Source organism: Gallus gallus, chromosome 1 (genome assembly GCF_016699485.2).
Source record: "Gallus gallus isolate bGalGal1 chromosome 1, bGalGal1.mat.broiler.GRCg7b, whole genome shotgun sequence".
Lineage (NCBI taxonomy): Eukaryota > Metazoa > Chordata > Aves > Galliformes > Phasianidae > Gallus > Gallus gallus.
This window is the reverse complement of record NC_052532.1, coordinates 39,722,055-39,745,429: the sequence shown is the minus strand read 5'-3', so window position 1 is coordinate 39,745,429 and position 23,375 is coordinate 39,722,055. Positions and strand designations below refer to the sequence as shown.

The 23,375-nt window shown below is 39.5% G+C and overlaps 1 protein-coding gene across 12 annotated transcripts in view; it reads left to right on the top strand.

Moving 5' to 3' along the window:
• The window catches only part of PPP1R12A (protein phosphatase 1 regulatory subunit 12A), a 124,283-nt gene that overhangs the window by 33,419 nt on the left and 67,489 nt on the right, over nt 1-23,375 (top strand). For 11 of the 12 annotated variants that reach the window (XM_015278124.4, NM_205123.2, XM_015278355.4 and 8 more), the window contains exon 2: nt 10,496-10,626. The exons of the other annotated variant lie outside the window; for it this stretch is intronic. In XM_015278124.4, coding sequence (XP_015133610.1) covers nt 10,496-10,626 — 131 coding nt within the window. The remainder of the gene's footprint in view (nt 1-10,495; nt 10,627-23,375) is intronic. 12 annotated transcript variants of the gene reach the window in all.

Below are 23,375 nucleotides of genomic sequence, written 5' to 3'. Positions count from 1 at the left end.
ACCGGGGAGGATCTGTGTAACAGGTTGTGTGACGTGACTGGCCTGTTGGAAAGAGAGTATTAAGTTACACTGTGGCAAAAGTGCCTTTTTTAGAAGTTACAAACCATGTCTGTGTAGATGAACAGCTGTATAGCTAGCCTTGCAGAGAAAGGGAGTTTGGTGTGGGGTACGCTTTCCTTTATTCTTACACCTAACAGGATTATAGTACATATGGTAATCATCTCCGTGTTTGCTTATACAAACATTTTTGCTGACTATATTAAAACATTGCAGTGCATTTCATGTAAGCTATTTGAGAAGATTGTTTAGCAAATTTAACTAAGGCACAGCGTGAGCGCAGCCTGATTTAACTTCGAAGAGATTCCTGAAGTGCCCACTCTGCTTTGAGTTTTGGCTTCAGGTGCAGTTTGAATCCATCTTATCCATGCAGAGCATTTTGTGTCTTGCTGATGTTTGTCTGTTGGAAGTGCCCTACCTGTTGGGGATCACAGTGACTTTTTTTCAGCAGGCCAGATGAGGTGTTCCAAGTGATGCCAAGTGTGTGCCTGCAGTGGAAAATAAACAATAAATTACATGACATGGAACTTGTCGGTTTGTCGGTTTATGTTGTCTGTACCTTTGGTACTCCTGAGTAATACCTTCAGTCCTCAGCAGAAAAGGAAACCACTTCCATGTTTCCTGACATACGTGGATGAATATACTTCTGAAATCAGAAACGCACTGAGCTGTTTTAAAATTTACTTATGTCCATATGTGTGTGTACAGCAACCAAGTGGTTTTGATAAGCTTCAATGTATTTACCCACGTAGAAGATAATAATAGTAATCCACAATGCCACTTTACTCACTTCTCATTTAATTTTTGTTTCCATGCAGGTGAAACATGGTTATATTATTTCTTTATACGCTTATTTGATATATTTCATTAAACTATACAAATCAGTAGTTTATTTACACAGGATTTCCCTACTTACGGATTAAAAGCCTTCAGTGATACCATCTGAGCCGGGATATTAGAACTATTCATTTGCTTCTAGTATTTCATATAAAGATGAGGATTAAACCACACATAACGAGTGCTAATTGGAGGAAGCATGCATAGATGCAAATTGTATTGGCAAATTTGAGTGTCTTACTGCCTTTTTGTTCCTGTAATCATGGTTTCTTCTGTTAAACTTGCTTTTTCCTGGAAATGGTAAACTGAAATAGAAGAAGTGAGCTCACAGAAAGGCTGTCTCAGATAGTTCTGTATTCCCAGTCAACATCAGAGCATGTATTTTTTTTGCCTGATAGAATGGAGGCCTGTCATTGCTTTTATGAAATTTGGGGTTATTACTTTTATTCTGCTCGGCTTTGCCACTTCATGTGGCTAAAATAAGGAAGCACTGAAGACCTACTGAGGCCCTGCTCAAGCATAGGGTGAAGAGGCTGGGTGACTTGCAGCTTTCAGCTGTAGTGCCTGAGAGTTCACAGCCCGTTCTGTTTTCTTCCGGTCTTTTCACTCTGAGAAAGCAGAGTTTTCCCCATTGAACTAATAGTTAAGAACTTCGTGGAGGTAATAGTTAGACACAGAGGTAAAAAGGGGAACTTAGCACGTGTTTTAAATTAAATCCAAGAAACATTAGAGTTAACAAACCTATTTATATAAGTAAATTTTATAATAAGTTTTCTTGATGCCTTTTTGTGTTGCTAGATGTTTGATTTGGTTAAGAAATTGTGCTAGAGGATATCAGAATGTTAGGCATTTTAAACTGAAAAGCTGCTTTGGCACATGAGCTTGTTTAGTTGCCAGTGTGCTAAAAGAAGATTATGTTTACTGGTGGAAAAAAAATAAGAATTTGAAACACAATTGGCATATTCTTAAATTTGTCTGGGGCATAAATACATACACTGTATGACTCAGCCGTCTTCTCAAATTTAACATTTACAGATTTTATTACCAGATTTCTGCCACGAGAACTAGCACTAACTGCCAACACAGTAACAATAAAAACATAGCTGCGTATCGGCACTTCATTTTTACAGTATGAAATTTTTGTTTACTTCTGATCTAAGAAGCATATTTTTAAACTAATGAAGACTGCTTCTGTTCCTATCAGGAGATAGCGTGGAGTGCTGTGTATTTATGTCACAGTGAGCACAGTGCATCAGTCGAGACTGTTGTAAGTGTCTCAGGAAGTAAACGGTGAAGACTCTGCTCAGGAGAGTGAGAACGCCCCATTTGTGAAGTGCTTTCCTGTTCAGACAGCAGTTTCTGTGGACTGAAAGTCTGTTGTGGATTTAACACCCATATTCCAGCACCCACAGATTTGGTGCCGCTGAACAAATGACAGAAGTTTCAACAATGTGTGTGTAAAATGTGAATCTGTCATATGTGATTTGTACATATATACATGCCCAAGCCTTTAGGGTTCAAGAAATCTTGGGAATATGCATCATATTAGCTGTAATACCGTACTGCCAGTCAGATCTTCGTTTCTCCATTTCTGTCAGTGAACTCGTGCTCTTTCACCTGCAGTGCTATCATAAAGCTGATAAGAAATCTGAATCTACATCTAAGAGCAAGTTTTGTCGTGCTTTAGAATGCACTGGGACAGTAGAATTTCAAGCATTCTCGAAAGCGGTTTTGCATGCAACTAAACAAGAAAATGAACAAATACATGGAAGTAGATTTGCATGTAATATTAGGTAGCCAGGTTTTGGGTTTTGTTTGTTACTTTTGAATGAATATATTAAAGCAAACATTGGCCTGCATTGTTTTCTCCATAAAATGTCTGTCTTGATCCATTACTGGGATTCCCAGCAGGAATGGTAGTATCTCTGGTTATGGCAGGTACCGCATTGTGGCCAACTCTCCTGTTGCCCTTATTTATCACAGAGGGGGGTTAGAGGACAAGAGTGATTGCATCTCTACTTGAAACACATGAATAATGCCTGAATATATGTGTTCTATTACAGTCCTGGGTAAGAACCATGATTAAGCATTCTTTAGGCTTCAAATAGTGGGAAATCCCTGTGAAATCAGCTTTAAACCATGCAGGTTATATCAACCTCAGTGGCCATCGATTGTAGTGTTTTCCTGAACTGTACTGTAGATTAAGTTATATGTTAACTGTAAACTGCAAGCTAGCAAACCTGCATGTGATTGATTTAGTAGTTCACTGTAACGGAGAAGATGGCAAAACTGTAGTCAGTGTAGAAATGGCATTACGTTCTTACAGAATATTTGAGCTAAACCATGATCATTTGTATGTAGCTTCTGGTTTGTGCACATATTTGAATGTAAATATCTTCTGGGTGAACTTCTACTGAGATACACTCCTCCTTGCATATGAGGAGGTGTTTACACGAAGTGGAAATAATAGCTAGAGAAGTTTGAGTTCTGGAATGATTTGTCTGTTTTTGTCATAGTTGACAGTTATACAGCACTTGATTTAAGTAATGATGCTTAATGGGTGCTTTATTTCAATAGTCTCTGCGTGCCTTCCCCATAAGACTTGAACAGACATGAAAGATTGCATCAACCTCAAGTACTGCTTTCTCGTTAGGAGCTCCACCTGCTTCTGCAAGCATCTATGGAGGACCCCCATTTTCTCTACTTAGAAGTGAAAGGTTTCCAAGAAATTCCTCTCAAGAAGTTGGGTACCACAGTTTGAAGCTGGTATTTATGCCCAAATTGGATGAGAAAAATAGAAACAGTGCTTTCAAACTGCCAGAATTTCACAAGTAATAGATGCTTATGAAATGATTTCTTAATTTCAGTTATTTAATTTGGCAACTATCAGTTTGACAAGTTTGTGTGGATCAACCATGCAGGACTTTAAGTCGTAGGCCATTATTAACTGAAAATAACAGATGCATCATTGCACACAGTATTTACCAACAATTAAACTAAATTAGGCTCGTGTCGCAAAAATTTAATATTACTGGTTTTATCAAGAATACTTGTAAGCTGTTCCATTTTTACTGCTATATATACTCTAAAAAATAAAATATTTGATTAAGAAATTGTGTTTTATCAATGTGCAGAGATATCCAGTATTATCCCAGCTTACTGAAAAATATAAGCTATAACTTGTGGGTTGGATGAATGAATGCTGGAAAGATTATACTTAATTTCCTAATTGAGCAACACTTGTCATCCTTAATTCTAGAGTAGTGCCTCAAGTTCTGTTACAACACCAGGCCTGTCCTGTTCCTTACCACCTTTGTGAACATTGACAGCAGCCTTTCTACCCAGTAGGTATTGTATTGAAAAGAATGGTCATCAAAAATAAAATGCGTGCTTTTGTTCTGATTCCTTAAACCATTAGTAGGTGCAATAATCAGAAATATTCTGTGACCAAATTTGCTGATGATTCTTAGTACCCTTTATCATGGAAGCGTTCCCAACTATTCAGTAAGTCTTTGACCATTTTCACTATTAATATTAGGCTCTTCAGATGTTATAGTTTCTATGAAAACGTTGGATTAATGTTCCACAAGCAAACTACAAGTGCAAAAAAAGAATACTCTGCCTTTGTTTGGGAGCCAGGTTGCCTCAAGTCTGTAGCTTGGAAGTTAGTTACATCTTATCATTTCCTTTCATACCCCTTAATGCCACTTCATTTGTTTATGCTGCATTCTTAATTAATGCAAAAATTAAACATGTGACCTACAAATGTGGAGGGTGTTACTCAGGCTTGCTTTGGATCTTGTCACCAAATATCACACCTTCACAATTACTGACCTACTGAATTAAAAAAAAAAAGCCTAATTAGGAATTGCACCATGTAAATTTATTCTTTTTTTTTTTTCCCAAGGAGTGATGAATAAAAGATGTTGATAAACAATGTGACTTGTGAACCTTAATTTCTTCTGTCCAAGCAAAAATCTCTATCCTCACTGTAGACTGAGGCTGGTTTCAAACTGTGGTATAACTGCTCATTAAACTGCTGTTTAGTGCACACAGAAGTTTCACTGTGGTGGCATTAATTCAGAAGACTCATTCTTTAACCATCATGTTTGCCAAAAGGAGGGATTTCAGTTCTCTGCAACTTCTAGCCCTATTTCAGTTGACAGTGCTGAGGGATGGAGGACAGAGGTAGGCAGCAAGTAATGTCATTTTCCATGGAGATCCATGCAGACAAGAAAGTAGGTTAAAATGGTTTGTAAAATGTATCGAGAGTGGTAGAAAGGTGGGTTGCAGATTTAGAAAAGAGTCAGTTTGAAAAAAGAAGCTTTAGCAAATGGCTTCTTATGGCTGAAATTTCACAGTAAAACAAGATGTTATTATTCTGGTAGTTGAATTAGGACGTGAAGATGAATTTCAATACAAGCTGTCTTTTGAGTACAAAAGGCATTTTAATATAATCAAATTCAGTTTTAATTCAATAAGGATGATAGCTTATTACTGTCGCTTTCGTATTTTATATAATTTTAATTTCTAATTGGTTCTCTGATCTAGTTTAGATCCAGTTCAGTAAAGTTTGTCAGCCTAGCTGTATGTAATGGAATCAGGAACAAGCAATTTGGGGTGAGGACAACAGGAAACTCTTTTTGACCTGCTGTGCTGGGGGATGTGGATGCTTTTCCTTAATCTAGTTCTTAGGACATTAACAAAGATGTTAACAACCTACCTAGATCCAGTGGACCTGCTGAACTTGGTTCACTAGATGAATCAAAGGAAGGGATAAGCTATTCTACAGGCAACTATGTGAGGGGTTTCTCCCTTCTTGTGATTTCTGCATTTCCACAGGAATTCAGAATGGTTGGCTTGTTTTATACCTTGATGTCTAATATATTACCTTGTTTTCCCGCATAGCCTGATTTAGTGGTTGGCAACCCTGCCCATGGCAGGAAGGGGGTTGGAACTAGGTGATCTTTAAAGGTCCCCTCCAACCTAAGTTGTTCCATGATTCTGTGATACGTAATTTTTGGACACTTTCCGTACTAAGAGTAAATGAGGAAGAATGAAACGTGGTGACAGAGATTAAACATGTCATGTTTCTTTTCTTTTACTAGTGGCAAAATATCTTGATTTGTGGAATAGGTCAGGTAGTAGCTAAAGGCACGTTGTAGACTCTTTCTAGAAAGTAATGGTAAGAAATGGGACTTGTGTATTTCATTACCTCATTAGATCTCATCATTGATTAAGGGCTGTAAAATCGTAGTTCAGTCTAAGATGCTGCATTGCTTTACTTCATGCATGTGAGATAGTAGTCTGTTTAACTGATTGTTTTTCTCTACAAGGTTTGTGTTCATTTTCTTTAAGAAACACAGACTTGTTTTTCTTGTTTTTTTTGAGAGGGAGGAGTGCTGTGTACGGGATTCCTAAGATGGATATTCACTGAGGAACATGACACACTAGAGATCTCTTCGAAAACCATCTATTTTTGAGCCTACCTATCACTTAAGTCTGTCCCCTTCACCTGATCGCAAAGAGAGTCAGCTTGATCACATGCAGCTGGCTTTGGGATATCAGGTCCTTTTGGAAACTTAAAATCTAATGCATTCAGCAGGCCTCTGTTTACCCCTTACTGAGTGGTCAGAAAGTATTTCTGGGAATAGTTTATAAAGCATCATTTTGCTTCACATAGGCATCTTGTTTCCAGGACAGGTTGGACCTGCCTGGGTTTGTTTGCTCTTTGCTGCTCTGTGCAGTCCAGGCTGCAGGGTGTTGTGGAAAGAGAAAGTAGTTTTAGTTCCCGGGCCTCAATAGATTTCCTTTGCAATTTCGTCTCTTCTAATCAGAAGAGGTAGTTGGACTCTGTATGATCAACTTTGCTTTGTTTTGCTTCCTTTATGACTAATAAGCCTAGTTTCTAAATTAGTCACTAAAGGAAGTGAGATTTGTTTGTTTGCACTGTCCAGCTGTTGATGAGTTTGGGGACCGCAGGCTGACTTCCATCAGATCTGACAGGACAGTGAATGCAGAAGTAGTGCCTTTCTGCCACATCAGAGGAGAGTGGGAGCTGGGCTGAGGGGCAGCGTAAAATGGAGGAGGCGGAAGGGAAATCCCTGCCCCGCTCTGTTGGGCCCAGAGGCCTGATGTGCGAGCTCTGCAGGTCTGGTGCTGGGCTGGCACTGGGAAGTGGCTTCAGCAGTAACTCAGTCTGTGGGCTGGAACTGATGGCCCTGAAGAGAGCCTGAGGAAGGAGGGATGAAGGCAGGAAGGGAAATGGATCCTAGAAGGGCTGTGTCAGTCATGGATGAAGAGGGCCTACGCCTGTACTCTGTGAGAAGACTGCCAGACGTATTCATGAAATTTATCTTTTTAATCCACTCTGATATCAGTGGAAGCCCTGTTATTTGCACGTTGCATGTACGTCGCTTTCTCCTTTTTAATAATTTCCAGATTAAGGCCTACTGAGGTGTAGAAGGGCAGACTTTTCTGAGCCTGTTGCTTTAAGTTTATCATGCAATTCTGAAACACTTTCCTTCTGGGGCTGAGATGTCATTCTCTAACAATAGAGGCACTTCTGGCACTTGATAATTCCTGCTCTTAGAAGTGACCAGGGAGATAATACAATGACAATCGGAGTAGAAATGGAAAAACAAGGAGATAAAATGTCTTTAATAACGTTTGTTTCTTGACATTCTGACTTAAGGTGCTTGCTGATAGTCAGAATTGTCTTTCGTATGGCAAGTGATGAGGGTGAGAGAGGGTCCATCAAACACCTCTGGGGACAGAGGTAAACAGGACATACTATGTACGTGTTCTCCAGCAGTAAGATCATTTGCTTTTCATCACCTTAAGATAGGTCATAACCTTCTTGGAGGCCACTGTGTGTTTCCTATACAAATTTCCAGGTACAAGACGTAGTTTTAAGTAAGCTTTGTTTAAAGAAACTCAAAAGTGATATATTTTTAAATTAGACAGCTGTCTTCCACTTCATCAGCGTCAGCTTCTGTGGCTCCCGTTGTCCCGTAATAACACTGCTACAGCAGTTGCTCAGATTGGATAATAAGTTCTGAGAAACGTTACTTAAGCTTCATAAATGTGATCACCAGCAATGCCAGTACTTTGCCATTTGCATATACAAGTAAATTCCTTTATTATCTTAATAGTTGTTCTTCGCTCATCCCAATACATGTAGTCGTGCAGGTTGTTTATCTCTGCCTGTCTTCAGTGTGCAATCTGCGGTAATACGTTTGAAGTCCATTTGAGCTCCCCTGATTCTTGCCATATATGGCACAATAAACCGCCCAAATTTGGTCAAATATTTTTAGCCACTTAGTCATATGTCTTTTAATGTGCTGCATATGTAAGCTTTTGATTCACTTAGCAACAGTATTTTTATGAGTAGCCCTTGCCAGTTTTTCTTACGTGTAATTGAAAAACGGGCAAAGTTTGTTCTTTGATAGGTTGTGTCACTAACAGGCGGTCTGGCTTTTCTTAGTAGTGCCCAGCATACATGGAGTACGTAGCATATTGAGATATGATATTGAAAGATCTGAATGTAAAAGCATTCAGGAAGCTGTGAGTTCTTCTGATATAAGTTTATTTTGCATATGTTACATTGGTGGATATTATGGTATACATAGGATATCTCTGGTCAGGCAAATGGCGTTTTTGCCAGAAAAACATGATGTAATACATGAGTGAAGCACGGCTTGGCTAATGTTTCTGTGAAGTGTAAACATCTGTGTTTCCTGAACTGCTTTTCTTCCTGATCTGTTACAATGTCTTACGGTTGGTTCCTTTCCTTCTGAGTAACAAAATGACTTGCAAAGAAAGGTGATTATTTTATTTAAGAGCTTGTTAATACCATGTGGGCACTGTATGGTTAATAACTTATAATACATTATGGATAAATAAATAACATAATAAATTATGGATAATAACTAGAAGAAAGTGAAGGCAGTATCCTTGAGGAATTGGTAGTCTTTATTGTTGAAGTATGTTGATAAATCGGTCATTAAAAGAACTGCTGATCATAGGGATGGAAATTACTAAAAAGATAATTTAGAAAATCCTTTAAGAAGGCACATTTCAAGAGTACCTGAAAAGGTAGAGAGGAACTTAGGTTTATGAAAGCTATTTTAAGAGTGTGTGTTTGTTTTTAACTGAAGAACAAATAATGCAAGCAGTGTGTTGCAGTCCAGTTGCAGTCCAGCTGAAAGATTACTGATGAAGAAGCCCAGGTGAGACTTGTTGTTAAAGCAGTTCTTTGTTGCATTTTAAATGAAGCTTAAAGTTCAGACCTTACTAAAGTAAATGGGGTCAAAGAGGGATAATTTCTTGCTGTTTTTGTTTGTCTGATTAAACAGGACAACAGTGTGTCTCCTGTATATTTTAACTGCTGCCTCAGCACTACAGAATGAGGGAAAGCTTTGGGATTCATCTTGGAAAGCACAGTTGCTTAAATAAGGAGATCTGTGGTTTTTACAGTAGTAAAGGAGAACATCGTTTTCAGTCCTGATTGTTGTAGAAGTATGCTAAAAAGTAAAAGTTATACCTTCGTTGCATTTTTATTAGACAGATAATTCTCTAGAAGGATTTGGGAGCCTGTTGGTAGCAGTTCTCGTTTCAGTCTTTTGGTTTTGTAGTATTGTTGATTTATTAAGCTAAAAAAATTAATAGCGGTCTTGTGGAGTCTGTTTTGAGTCCTTGCTGTCTTGAAGTGCAGAGGGACTTTTGTCTGTGTTACTCTGCCCTTTTAAGGGCAGCCGTATGGAAGTTGGCAAGAAAACGCACTGAGCACCCTGTGAGAAAAATACTCAAACGCAGAGAAGAAAGGCAAAAGAGGAGCCAGTCAAGATGGGGATCTGGAGAGTGCCAGTAGTTGTGCATGTCTGCAGCACTACTTGTTTGGTAATGAAAATGTGTGCTCCAAAGGTATAGCATGTGCGCAAAAGATAATATCTTTGCAATATACTGAACTGATACTCAAGTAAGTTTATAAAGGAGAGTGGTTAAAAGATGTATGGTGGTATAGAACGTGCTGCAGTAGAAAACAACAGGGTATTGTTGAAATGCAACCTAGCATCCCTTTCCACACTCCTTAGTCTGAACTACATTATAATTAAAACCACGTTACGGCATTGTTTTCAAAGCTGCTCCCCATCTCTGGACTACAGTAATTGTACTTCATGGTGTAGTGAGACTGTTGGCAATTGTAATATAGTTCACTTGACTAAGCTGGGCCTAGGACGGAGCTAGAGCCTGGGGGTTTGTAAAGGGAATGACTTTGTACAGGACAAGAATTTTATACTGGTGGTTCTGAATGGGTTTTCAGAAAAACAGAACCAATTCACCTGAGAAAATCATGTTTATTGGTTTTGTTAAACTCTGTTCAAATTATTATGTTAAAGGATTTGCTGACAAATTTCTAAATGGTGCTTTTTTTTCCTCCAGTTCTTCCTGTCTTGCTGTCAAATCCCAACAGATAACGGTTGTTCCCACGCCATACCTGAAAGCAATTATTTTTTTCTGAAGTTGTTTCTTGAAGATGCACAGTATTGTAAAACAGCTTTAATGTGAACTTATTTCTTACATCTTTCTTTCTTTATAGGCTTGTATAGATGATAACGTAGATATGGTGAAATTTCTGGTGGAAAATGGAGCAAATATTAATCAACCAGATAATGAAGGCTGGATACCTCTACATGCAGCTGCTTCCTGTGGATATCTTGATATAGCAGAGTAAGGCTTTTTCTTCTGTATTTCACATACATGCATTTTGCTGATATATTGTTGGAGGGGTACCAGAAGTAGACTGTTGGGTGATTTTCAGAAATTATTTTCCACTGCTGGGGGGGAGGCATGGGGAGAAAGTTCTCATTTACATTCTGTTTGTAGTCTGAAACATTATCCCAGGATATATCTGCGTGTAGGAGACTGATTTTGCATTTGCATTTCCACTCTTGAAACTTTTATTTTTCAGGTGTGGTATGAACTGATGACTTCTGCTAAGTATGTTGGCTGTAGAACAAAATCTTACTGTTGAAGTTAGATGCCTTTACAGCATTAATTAAGGCTTACTTGACAGTGAATTCCAGGAGTGGTTTTGATGTTATTTTCTAAGCCTGTAGAGGAACACTGAAGATGGATTAAAATCATCTTTTTTTCTGGAGGTTGTATTTCTTAACCTGAAGCAACGGCTGATGTGAGAAAATGTGGGGCGTATGTTGTTCAGAATGCTGTTCTTGCAGTAAGGAGGGTAGCGGCGTTTTTCAAATACCCTTTGGGTATATGCAGACTTCACTAATTCTGCTAAACTCTGTGTGATGTTTGATCCAGTGTAAGGCTTGGATAAAATGTAAGGTAGTAATCTATCATGCAGTTATGCTGATGTACTGATTGCAATTGAAAAAGATGCAAATTGTAACTTCAGGAGATGGTTTATTGGTTTTCTGTCCGGTGAGTGTGAGAGATTTGGTTGTTTGAATTTTAAGGGAAAGGAGAAATTCCAGAGATTCTTTTGTTTCTCATTTTCCCTGGGAATTTTTTATTTTTGTTTTGGCTTTCAAAGATTGAAGTGCTTTGTGTATTCTTTATGTAACCGGGACACTGTGACTGCTGACTTCCGTAATCTCCCTTTCTACACTAAGCAGATGTTTGATGCTGTAATCTCTCTTGCATGCATGTTGGAAGTGTTGACTTGTTGGCCATACTATGACAAGAATTTCCCTACAAACTGAGATAATAGACACATTTCTTCAGTATAGTAGAGGTAAAACACCTGCCTTTCTCCATAATAGGAAAAAGTTGAGTAAATGTTCTCGATTTGGCATTGCAAGCTAGGTTAGACACAGCTGTTCAGGGAGGAAGGAGCAGTGCATTCCCTTGTCCACAAGAAACCTTAGTAATCTGAAACATATAGTATTTTTGAAGGCTCCAGTGATTTGTATTCTCTCAGTCTTTGAGAGGACCTGTTTGCATACTTTCTTGAAATGTCCTTTAAGGAAGTGGGATTATTGGAGTATCATCCCGCAGGATGTGGGACATCTAAGATGCTGGAAGATCAGTGTTTTTGAGGTGCAAGGAATTTTAAAGGTAAGCTCTTGAAACTGTTTCCCACATACATCAAAGAGAGAGGGGTAACCTGACCTAAATGGAGCGGAGTTTAGATCTGGTATGGCCCAGAGAGTTTAGATTTCCTTCTGACTGCCCCTCCAGGAGTGAGCTCAGCTTCAAATAATTTACAAAATTGACAACAGAATTTGCAGCTCAGGCAAAACTTGGGGAAGGGGAAAGGGTTATGTAAGAAATTACCACGCATTAGGAATTTTATTTGGCATGTGGTACACACTGGATTCAGCATCTGTTCCACTGAGGATATACCTGTCTTGGAAAGCACAGAAGTGTGTGTATCTGTGGCTGAACCCAGTATGTACCATTTTCAGCAGTAAATTTTCTTGTTCAAGAAAAGGAGCTCTTTGGATGGATTGGATCTTTGGATAAATTACGGAGATTATATTTAAAGTTCTGAAAAAAAAAATGCAGCTAGTAGCTTGACATCTCTCTGTCCTTTATGATGTAGACTGGCTTTTTTGTACAGTGATTTCGGCTCATTTCTTATTTCTTAGAAGGCAGTAGAGAAAAAAGGATCAGGGAATGTGTTCTGGTGTTTCCAGCTTTATTAGTAAAGAACCATGGAGAGTCTGACTTGTGCTTTCCTTTCTTTGCCTTCTGTAAAACTTTTGTCTCATGCACAGCTTTGTATACTGTGTCAAACTGGGGACTCAGCACTCTGCTTCAGCTTTCTCTGCTGCCACCTTGGGTGTTCTTAGGGCTTCCTTCAAATGTGAATAATGGAACTTTTCTCTTAGAACAGCATAATTTGTAAAATCCTCCAAATATATTGATTTAGTTAATATTTCGATTTTGTTTACAATGCCTGCATTTTTAGAACTCATAAGAAAAATTTAGCACTATCTAGGATACCTTATTTTTTCAAGATTTCATTTCTCAAAGTCAAAAATTGTATGTAAGACATGGAGTTAGGAAATTGGCATCTTTTCTGCTATGTAGGGCATTTATGTGTTTACAGCATATTATGGGGACCTTCTCGCTCTGTGTTGAATACGTACACGCTTGCAACCTTAATATTCTTTGTGCATTTGTGTACGCTGCTTTTTAGGCTTAAAAGAGGTGGGGGACAGTGGAGGAAAGAAAGCAGAAGTTCCATTAATGATGCACGGTATTCTGAATGATCACTAACCAGGGCTTTTCTATGAAATCTTACCAGGGTATGTTGTGCTGGAGTTTGCAGATTCATTAATAGGATGTGAAACCTTCTTTCTGCTTTCACAAAGGAAAAAAAAAAATGAACCATTAGATGTTAATCCTAAGCTTCTTCTGATCCTTGTTTGACCTCCATAGAGTTATACTGGGATGGATAATGTAGTCTTATAGATTGATAAAGATTTCTATTCATACTGCTTTATAATTGAATCAGTACACCACTGTCTTAAAGTCCAGATGTTATTTCTAAATATTCCATCCATTTGCTATTAGCAACCATTTCATATTCTGTACAGTAAATGGGAACGGCAGAGAATTACTCCCTGGTTAATAGGCAGTCGTGTGCCTGTTTGATCAGTGTAGGAACATTCCTCTCTCTCTGTGCTTTCACAGAACAGCTGATCATCTCTCTGTATATTAATGTGCACATGCTTCTGTCTTGCCAGCGGGCTGCGCACTGCAGGTGTATTTCCAGTCCCAGTGCATTTGCACTCATCAGTTCTGTAACATCTTCTCCCAGCAGCATCTCCTGTCCTATTTCAATCTGCAGCTTCTTTGGAATGATCTTCTCTCGAATGTCTCTAAGTTAGTCTTCATCTGTTTTATGATCATATGAATTAGCTTACAAGTAATAGTAACATGAATGTGTTTGAAATTACTCAAAACTGCCCAAACAGATGGATTTTCGGTCGAATGGTCTCCCTGTACTTAGAATCATAGAATCACCAAGGTTGGAAAAGACCCATAGGATCACCCAGTCCAACCATCCACCCATCACCAATAGTTCTCACTAAACCATGTCCCTCAACAGAATGTCCAAACGTTCCTTGAACACCTCCAGGGTCGGTGACTCCACCACCTACTTCTCTGGGCAGTCCTTTCCAGTGCCTGACCACCCTTTCACAGAAGTAGTATTTCCTAACGTCCAGCCTGAACCTTCCCTGGCGCAACTTGAAGCCATTCCCTCTAGTCCTATCACTGGTCACACGAGAGAAGAGGCCAACCCCCAGCTCACTACAACCTCCCTTCAGGTAGTTACGAAGAGCAATAACGTCTCCCCTGAGTCTCCTCACTTGTTTCTCTTTTCTTTTTCTTATACAGAAGGCTTTCTATGAAGGAGATTTTTCTTTGCCTAAAGTTTGTTAGCATAGATTAAAATGTCAACATCAAATGCTTTGAAAAATTACAGTTATGTGGAAGTAAACTAACGCAGAAGCCCTTTAGCAGAAATTTTGTATCTGCATTCTTTAAGATATTAATGGGTAGGACCCTTAAATTTAGCTTTTACAGAAATGTGAACACATCTAATAGAACTATTCAAGTGAATGTAATGAATTGATTTATATGGTAGAATTCCTCTGCAGTTTAAAAGCTTACATACTGTATTAGTATTGGGTAATAAGCAAATTACTCTTTAGAATGCAGAAGACGAGAACAAACATACTGGCGTATCAATGAGGAAATAGTGCAAAGTGGTATTCAAGAAACAGAATTTTAAAATACTTTTTCTTTACACCACTTTTTGTTGTATCAGAGTAATATAAAATAAATGTAAAATGGCACATATTTCTCTCTAGTTGAAAGTGTGTGTGAAAGTGTACTTCCATGTGGGTCATTTACCGTGCCTAACTGTGAGCATGGGGTTGTGTTTTGAGTTTGCTTGTGAGCACTTGCAGGCTGAAGTATAGTTTTGTGACTTAAATACAAACATATTTTCGTTTTCACCAGAATGGAAGAATGTTTATCTTTCAGAAAATGTACGATAGGATTTTTCTACTGAATATCGTTTGACATAATTGATATTGGTAGCCATTAGGTAGTGTGTTGTATTGGAAACTTTGCAGATAGCTTGAACTGAGGAACATCCTTCAACACGATGTGCAGGACTGGGATGAGTTTGAGATCATCAAATAGTGCGCTCACATCTCCTTTCTTCTTGTCAAGTTGTTTGAAATAAACGTTTGTTTGGTTGACTGTAACCTTCTTCCAGTTTGTGTTTAATTTTCATCTGTATTTATCGGTAGTCCCTGAAGTTTCCTCCTTTAAATGCTAAAACTCCAACTTGCCATTTTGAAACTAGCAAAATTGCCACGATCTTTCTTAAAATGTATGATTAAATGTGTTCCCTATCAGTGACAAGCAATAGCTACACATTTCCATTGGCCTTTGGTGTAATTAACAGATGTGACTATCTGCCAGTGTTTAATGGCCATGCTTCCTTAATCATTCAGAATTTGTGCTTGCTAGTAAGTATTTCCAACATACTGCCAACTTTCAAAGTCTTTGTGGCACTTTGAAGTTGATCTAAATACCTTCCAGCACCTTACAGAGATCAGCTGTTTGTTTTCTTCCAGGCTCTGCAAAACTGAGGTATGAAAGAAATCTGGTTAATGGATCATAGAATCGTAGAATCACATGATTGGAAATGATGGATCTATAGGTTATTTGTGCCTTTGTGTTATAGATGGAATCCAGTCCAGAAATGGACCTGTAATTTTATTTTTGTTTGCTTCCAAGGCTGTCACTGCTACTGTGCTACTTCTACATAGGTTACTCTGAAAGTAATGCCTCCTATTTATTTCCATAGAAACTACAATAAGGAGCACAGTAATACTATTTGATAGTGCAAATTCTCAGCTATTAAACACCATTTTTCAACATAGTCACCACCATTAGCTGTGCATTTTCATCCAGTGATGAATTACAACCTGCATGCTGTGCTCATAAAATTGTGCACCAGCGGAGGTGACCCACTGTTTCACAGCTGCTGTGACAGTGTTGTTGCTAGGAAGATGTTGCCCATGCAGTCCACCTTTCATTGGCTTGCACAGATGAAAGTCAGAAGGTGCCAAATCCCAGACTATACAGTGTAGGACAGTCTAGCAAAGATTGGCAGTGTGCTCCAGGGTTTTCAAACGGGTATGGGGCCTGGAGTTACTGTGCTGCAAGAGAAAGGCTTTCTTTTTCTCCGGACTGATGTTGGAAATTTGAACTTTGAGCTTAGGCAGCATTGCAGTGTGGCAGTCAGGGTTCCGGGAAATGCAGAAGGGTCACCCCTTCCCTACACAAAAAGAGAGTGCACATCACTTTACCTGCTGAGGGCTGTTTCCTGAACTTTTCCTTTGATGGGGAATTCACCTGTTGCCACGCCATGGACTGCTCTTTTGACTCCAGCATGTAGTGCTGACACCACGTTTTGACACCAGTGATGATGCGATCCAGGAAACCATCACCTCCAGCCTTATATTGGTTCATTAGGTTCTGATAAACTCGCATATGGTGTTCTTTCTATTCCTCTCTGAAAACATCTGGATTAAACTTCATGATATTCCTGCGTTGCCACCATTATTTCCAACACATTGAAGCCAGTATTCAACTCCATACACAGTTCTCTGGTCATAATCCACTGATTTGCATGGGTGAGCTGATAGAAACACTCTTCATTTTGTGGTGTGACAGCGGTGCATGGTTATCTGGAACCTGGCTTGTCTTTCATGTTGCTGTCACTACTGCTGAAAGGCACCATTACTGCCTCACTGTGCTCACATCCACTGTTTGGTCTCCATAAGCTCCATAAGCAAGCATTGATGAATGCCAGTGGGTGCCATCTTTTCCACATTGAGGAACTGAATAATGGAACTGAATAATACACCTTTGCTTCATACGCACTTCCATGTAAGCCACCATTTTGTCAAATTGCTCCTTCACTGCCATCTCTCACACAGCAGCAAAACGTAATGGAATATTGGTGGGAAGGTTCAGTCTCTTCTGCCATTCCACCAGGATCCACCTCTGACATCGTGGACCAGCACTGTAAAATAGGAAGCATTACTTTCAGAGCAGCCCCAGTAATATTCTTTAGTTAGAACTTGATCACAGTGTTTAACAGCTAAAAGTTCCACTTCTTCCTTCCCATCGTTGGTGGTTTAATGTACCCTTTCCTAACACTGTGATAATGTTGTGCACTTCCAAAGACACTAATTTGTCTGCAAAAATACTGGTCTCTTGTTAGGAATTATAAGCACAGAGAGGGAAGGAAAAGCAGAACATGAAGGTAATTGTTTTGCTCATATTTTGAATAATATGTATGGCATTAACTGTCTGAATAATTCAAAGAATCTGAAGGAGTCAGAAGTTCCATACTTTGCCTCACCTCCTTCCCCTGTAATGTCTGTAATGCTCATTTTAAAAGGCTTTTTTTTTTTTTTTTGAGTAGCCACTTCTTGCTGTTGGCACCTATGTGTGTCTGTGGGCTCCAGCCGCCTGTAAGTGAACCCAGCCAAACTGGTTTGCTGAGACCTCAGCAAGCCATGGCCCAAGATTGCTCTATTCTAGTGACAACCCAGTAAGAGTACACAAGTGAATGTTGTCCTGTGTACAGGGGACTGAGAGACAATCCTGAAAACCTGCAGTTGAATACATAGATGTTCAGATCTAGGTGTTCTACTTGAAGTTCTGACTGCCTTAAAAGGACTGCTGCATAGATGGGATGATAGGGATTCCTGCCTCTGTTACAGGGATGATTCCAATGCTCATTGAGCAACAAATAATGAAGGGAATTCAGGACATATTCACCATATGCTTAATGTGATCTAGCTTGAGACTACTGCAGAAACAGCCAGCAATTCCTTCTTCTCTTTGCTTTCTCCCCTCCTCTGCAGGCTCTGGACTCTTACTCCCCCTCTAGCAGTAGCTAATGATCACACAGCAGCGTGGTAACCATTAGTATAAGACTAGCCTTCAGGGGTTTTGGAAGGTTTATTCTCTTTTGGATCAGTGAGCTGATCTGCCTTGCCAACAGCAGTTGGCACAGATATACAGGCATTATAAAAAAAAAAAAAAAGAGTCTGGGCTGCTTTTCAGACACCTCTGAGCAGAAACCTGCCTGTGGAACGCTGACTCTGCTGGGCTGAAGTCTCTCCTTGTTCCCCCACGTCCTGACCCCGAGCCAGCTGGTGCTGCTGAATGTTCCTCTGCAATGGCTGAGATTGGTGGAACCACAACGTAGCTTTCAAAGCAGTTCCTAATCTGTTTTTCTCTAAGGTTTGCTAACTTGATCATCTGCAGCTATCAAGGTATTACTGGAAAGAAATAGCAGGCCTACAGGAAAGGCCTACAGGAAAGCTGTGGAGGGACTCTTCATCAGAGAGTGTAGTGATAGGATGGGGGGCTTTAAACTAAAAGAGGCTTAGATTAGTTATAAGAATAATTTCTTCACTATGAGGGAAGTGAGGCACTGGAGCAGGCTGCCCAGAGAAGCTGTGGTTGCTCTGTCCCTTGGCATTCAAGGCCACGTTGGATGGCCTTTCAGGCATCTTGAGATAGTGCAAGGTGTCCCTCCACACAGCAGGGGATTGGAACTGAATTGTCTTTAACATCCCTTCTAACCCAAACCATTCTGTGATGAAAATGAAAAAGGACCAGAGATGAACCTTAATACGACCCGCTTGGGAAATGAGAGTAGGACTTCAGAAAGATATATTGTGAAACTAATCAGGTGGCAAAATAAAAGCAGGGAAAGAAAAATTATTCCAGCCACAGAATAACAGCTTTCTAGAAGAATGACTGACTTCTTACAACTTGACAGTAGTAAAGATGGAATGTTTGTTTTGATAGCTGTGAAAAGATCACTGCAGGCTTTGAAAGATTGTTTCAGTTAATGCTCTTCTATTTGCTGCCTTGTTTCTTTCTGAAAGAAGGGTTTGGCAAAAAGATTAAGGCTATTGCAAGATTGTTTATTGGTCAGCAGGGGATAAGACAGAGAACAGGCTGGTATGGCAGTCTCTCTTTTTTTCCCCCCAACTATAGCATTCATTCTTTATCACGAAGATGAAAGTTCCTCCTCTTGCAAACTCATATGAGACCTTTACAAAGGTAAAGCTAAATTCCGTTATAGAGAAGAACAGTAAAACTTGAACATCGTTGAGCTAATATCAACTGGCTTTTTGTTTCATGAAGATGTACCGTGGCAGAGTACTGTTTTCAATATGTTTTTGTGCATGTACACCTCTCCTAGGAGTAACGAAACACTAATTGAGTTGTTTAGGTCGGTGGTGAAATCTGCCCTTTAAAATCATGTCATTACGTGGAAGAGTTTAATCTTTACTGCTGAGTAGCTGAGAAGTGATCCGGCATTTGAATATAAACCAACTGGCAGAAATGCACGTTAAGATATGGTTGATAGGTTAGCAGAAATTATACGGCCTGCCTGATTTGATACCTGTTTGTTCAGCCAAGGGTGTTAGGGGAGCTACTCACTGCAGGATGCACAAAACCTGTGTGTGCTCTATAGCTGCCTTCTTCAGATGGGCTTGCTGTGTGTGCTTCCACTTGTGACTTTAAGTATTTGTTTGTAAGTATATTACATTTCTGTTCCTAGAGAAATAAATGTAACATACTCTTACATTTAGAGATACCTTCTACAAGGCTGTGTGATTGAGTAGAAGGATCTAATCCATTGGGTCTGATGAAAAATCAAGGAACAGATGCCTAGTGTAAAGCTCAAAGTGTCCTAATCTTTTGGCTGAAAAAGAGTTTAAAAGTGCAACTTAGGTTAAAAAAAAACCCTGTTTGAAGACGTGATATGCGTAGGAAAGATCTTAGTTGTTTATCCCAGAGCATAGGTTTTATTGGTATCCCGAGAACAATTAACAGTAGTTATCTTACCTGTGAATTCTGAAGCTAATTAAATGTGAGCAGCTGAGTGACAAATATGTAGGAGTATTGGTTTCAATTGTTGTTTTCTGGGAGAAAACATGGGTGTGGTGTAGGTTGTCACTTCTTTGTACTTCAGCTTTTGTTTTCTTTAAGATTTTACATGAATGTGTTTATTTTGAGCTTGGTCCTCTTCTGCAGCATGCAGTAAGTTTTCTAATGACACCAAAGCCATTTGTGCACCTATTTATCCTTTCTTAAAGTTGTGTCTTCTGTTGGTTGTTCCCAGCCACGTCATTTCAGTGCAAGTGATTGTGATCTGTGTGCATGTTTCTAGTCTTCTTATCCCTTACTGAGGCAGGATTAAGGCAGCTGGAACTATTTTGAGATCCATGTAGAGACAGCGTGGTGTCCATAGAGATGTGGGGTTGCTGCACAATGACATTGAGATACTGGGATACAATTCAGGTGCAGAGATCAAAAATGTCATTCTGTTTATAAACAGAGAATATGACAGGATAGAAGTATAAAAATGGGAATTATTGGCACTTTCTGATTGCAGATGAGGGTACTGCTCATCAAATATTTGAATGAAGAATCATAGAATCATAGAATCACTCAGGATGGAAAAGGCCTTAAAGGTCATCGAGTCCAACCACAACCTAACCATACTACCCTAACTCAAACAACCCTCCACTAAATCATGTCCCTGAGCACCACATCCAAATGGTTTTTAAACACATCCAGAGATGGTGCCTCAACTACCTCCCTGGGGAGCCTATTCCAGTGCTTAACAACCCTTTCTGTAAAGTTGTTCCTGATAACCAACCTAAACTTACCCTGGTGCAACTTGAGGCCATTTCCCCTCATCCTGTCACCTGTCACCAGTGAGAAAAGACCAGCCCCACACTCACTTCAGTCACTTTCAGGTATTGAAAGAGAGCAATAAGGTTTCCCCTCTGCCTTCTTTTCCCCAGACTAAACAGCCCCAGTTCCCTCAGCCTCTCCTCACAGGGCATATTCTCCAAGCCCTTCACAAGCCTTGTTGCCGTTCTTTGGACCTGCTCCAGCACCTCAATGTCCTTTCTGTACTGAGGTGCCCAAAACTGAACACAGTACTCGAGATGAGGCCTCACCAGTGCTGAGTACAGGGGCAGGATGACTTCCCTAGTCCTGCTCACCACACCATTCCTGATCCAAGACAGGATGCCATTGGCCTTCTTGGCCACCTGGGCACACTGCTGGCTCATATTCAGCAGACTGTCCATCACTACACCAAGATCTCTTTCCATCAGTCAAGAATGAGAGTTACTTTGGAGGACATGTGTTTTCAAGGAAGTTTGAAATGGACCAAACAGGTGAAGAGCTGCTGCACATTGCAGATGGACAGACAGTTCCCAGTGAGGGGTCAGACTGAGTTCAGTGCTGCTGTGTGATGCTAAAAGCTGCATTATGGCAGTAATGTTTTTATAGCAAGATTTGGTCACTATAGTATTGCGTAATTTAATTATTAACAAGAGAAATTCTATGGCGTAGTGATTATGTCTTCGCTTATATTTGTTTAAGTACAGTAAAAGGGTTTTTCAGAATTGATCTTGGTTTAAATGTCTCTGATATAAATGCCAGCACGTCACTGTTGCGGGAAAATAAATTTGTCAAGTTAAGTCCATACTCATAACTTCCAGTATAATAGAAAGACATGAGTCTCCAGTAGCATCACAGATTCTGACTTGCAGCAATGCTACCCTTGGCAAAAGGCAGGAGGGACCGTGATCTGGCTTCTGCCATTGCCTCTGAGTGAGTGTGCATTTGAGGAAGGTGGGCAGCAGTGTAATTTCCCTTCTAGCTCCTTTTCTGCCTGAAAGCTGTTGTTTGCTCTCTTTGAAACCAGTATAACTCAGCCCTAAGTATTCATCTTTGTGACGCTGCCTTAAAACACCATAACACTGGAGGACTTGCTACAGGAAAGCATTCTGAGCACTGAGACCATCGTGAAGTACAGTTACTGTACTCATAGGTTTAACAAGACATTTTCAAACCTAACCCATTTTTGCACTCTAAGATGCAAAAGAGATAATCAATCTGATATTGAAAAACAGTATTTCTGGAGAAAAAAGTGCCAATTACCATCTGGTGCTTGAAAAACCGTGTTGTTACTGTCAGATGTTGCAGTGTGTCGCTTCTTTATTTCTAGTGTTCTTTGAGAATGCTGGACTTCAAAACATGTTGGTCTGGTAGCTTAGCACTTGATTAATTGAAATCTTTTTTTTTTTTTCCCTTTTATTTAAACAACTGTGTTAGTTTTGAAATTGATTCCTATAAAATTTCACATGCTTGAGCTTGAATAATTGTCATGCATTCACTGGCCAGCAGAGAAAGTGTTGCTTAATTTTTCAGCATAAGTGTGTAATGAAACTAACATCTGATGTGAACTTGAAAAGTATGTTTGTTTCACTTGATTTCATTCCTGATGAAGTTTTTGCACTGTATTCATCCTGGCACTACCAGGCTGCAGTTCTTTGGGGGGTAGGGGTGGGATTAGGTTCTAGCATGTGTTTCCCTATATAGCTTTCCTCATGTTTCCTACTTTGCTTTTCTCAGTCACTGTTTACTTTCACCTAAACATTGCTCTGCCGCCCCTCGTGTGTCTTTTCCTCTATATGGATACGGTAAAATATGTAGGCTTAGTTCCTCTTCATATGCTGCAAGTAGGAATTTTTACTGTTTCATCTTTGCCCTGTTAATATTTAGGTAGCCGCCTACGTACAAATACCTCTAGAGCTTATTGCTGTCTTTCTTCATAGGTTTGTTGGAACTCAGGAAGACTTAAGACTAACCAGATACAGTTATCTACACTGTTACTTCCATGTTCCCGCGTACTAAAAAGGAAAACAGATGTGGTTTTTTTTTAGTTGCTATGCTTCCTTGGGGTGTGCAAGTTACGTTGGAGGCTGGGGACAGCCAGCACGGTGTTGTTTTAATACATTTCAGAGTGTTCATAAATACTCTTCATAAACACAAATATATTTCTTATCCATATATGTTATTCAGAATCAACAGAAAGAGCTGTTTGCCTTGGGGGATTTTTTTTCTCATCTCTATGATATACTGCTTGGATCACATTGGGGGTATTTGATGATTCTGAAGCAGAGATGTGTGTGTGTTGAAGCTTTCATAGCAGATTCGAGAGGGAGAATGAGAACAAGCTGGATTTGCTCTATTTCGAAGAGCTCTTGCATACTGAAGGGTATACATTTCTAAATCAGTCCATAATTTAGGAAAAACATACTTTGAAATTTGGGTTAAACAAGTGAAAATTGAAAAGAGATCATCACTTCCAATTGGTTTGAGTCATTTGGTCAATTGTTTCCCAGCGATGATTTCTTAATCATTTAAAAAATATTTCTAGCTACATGAAGTTCCGTACTCTTGACAATTTCCAGAGGAAATCATAAATTCACCTGACATCTGTGGTTGATATCAACTAGCTGCAAATCTGCACTCATGTATTTCAGGAGCAGCAATCTGCAAGTTTTGCCAAATAATCCTAG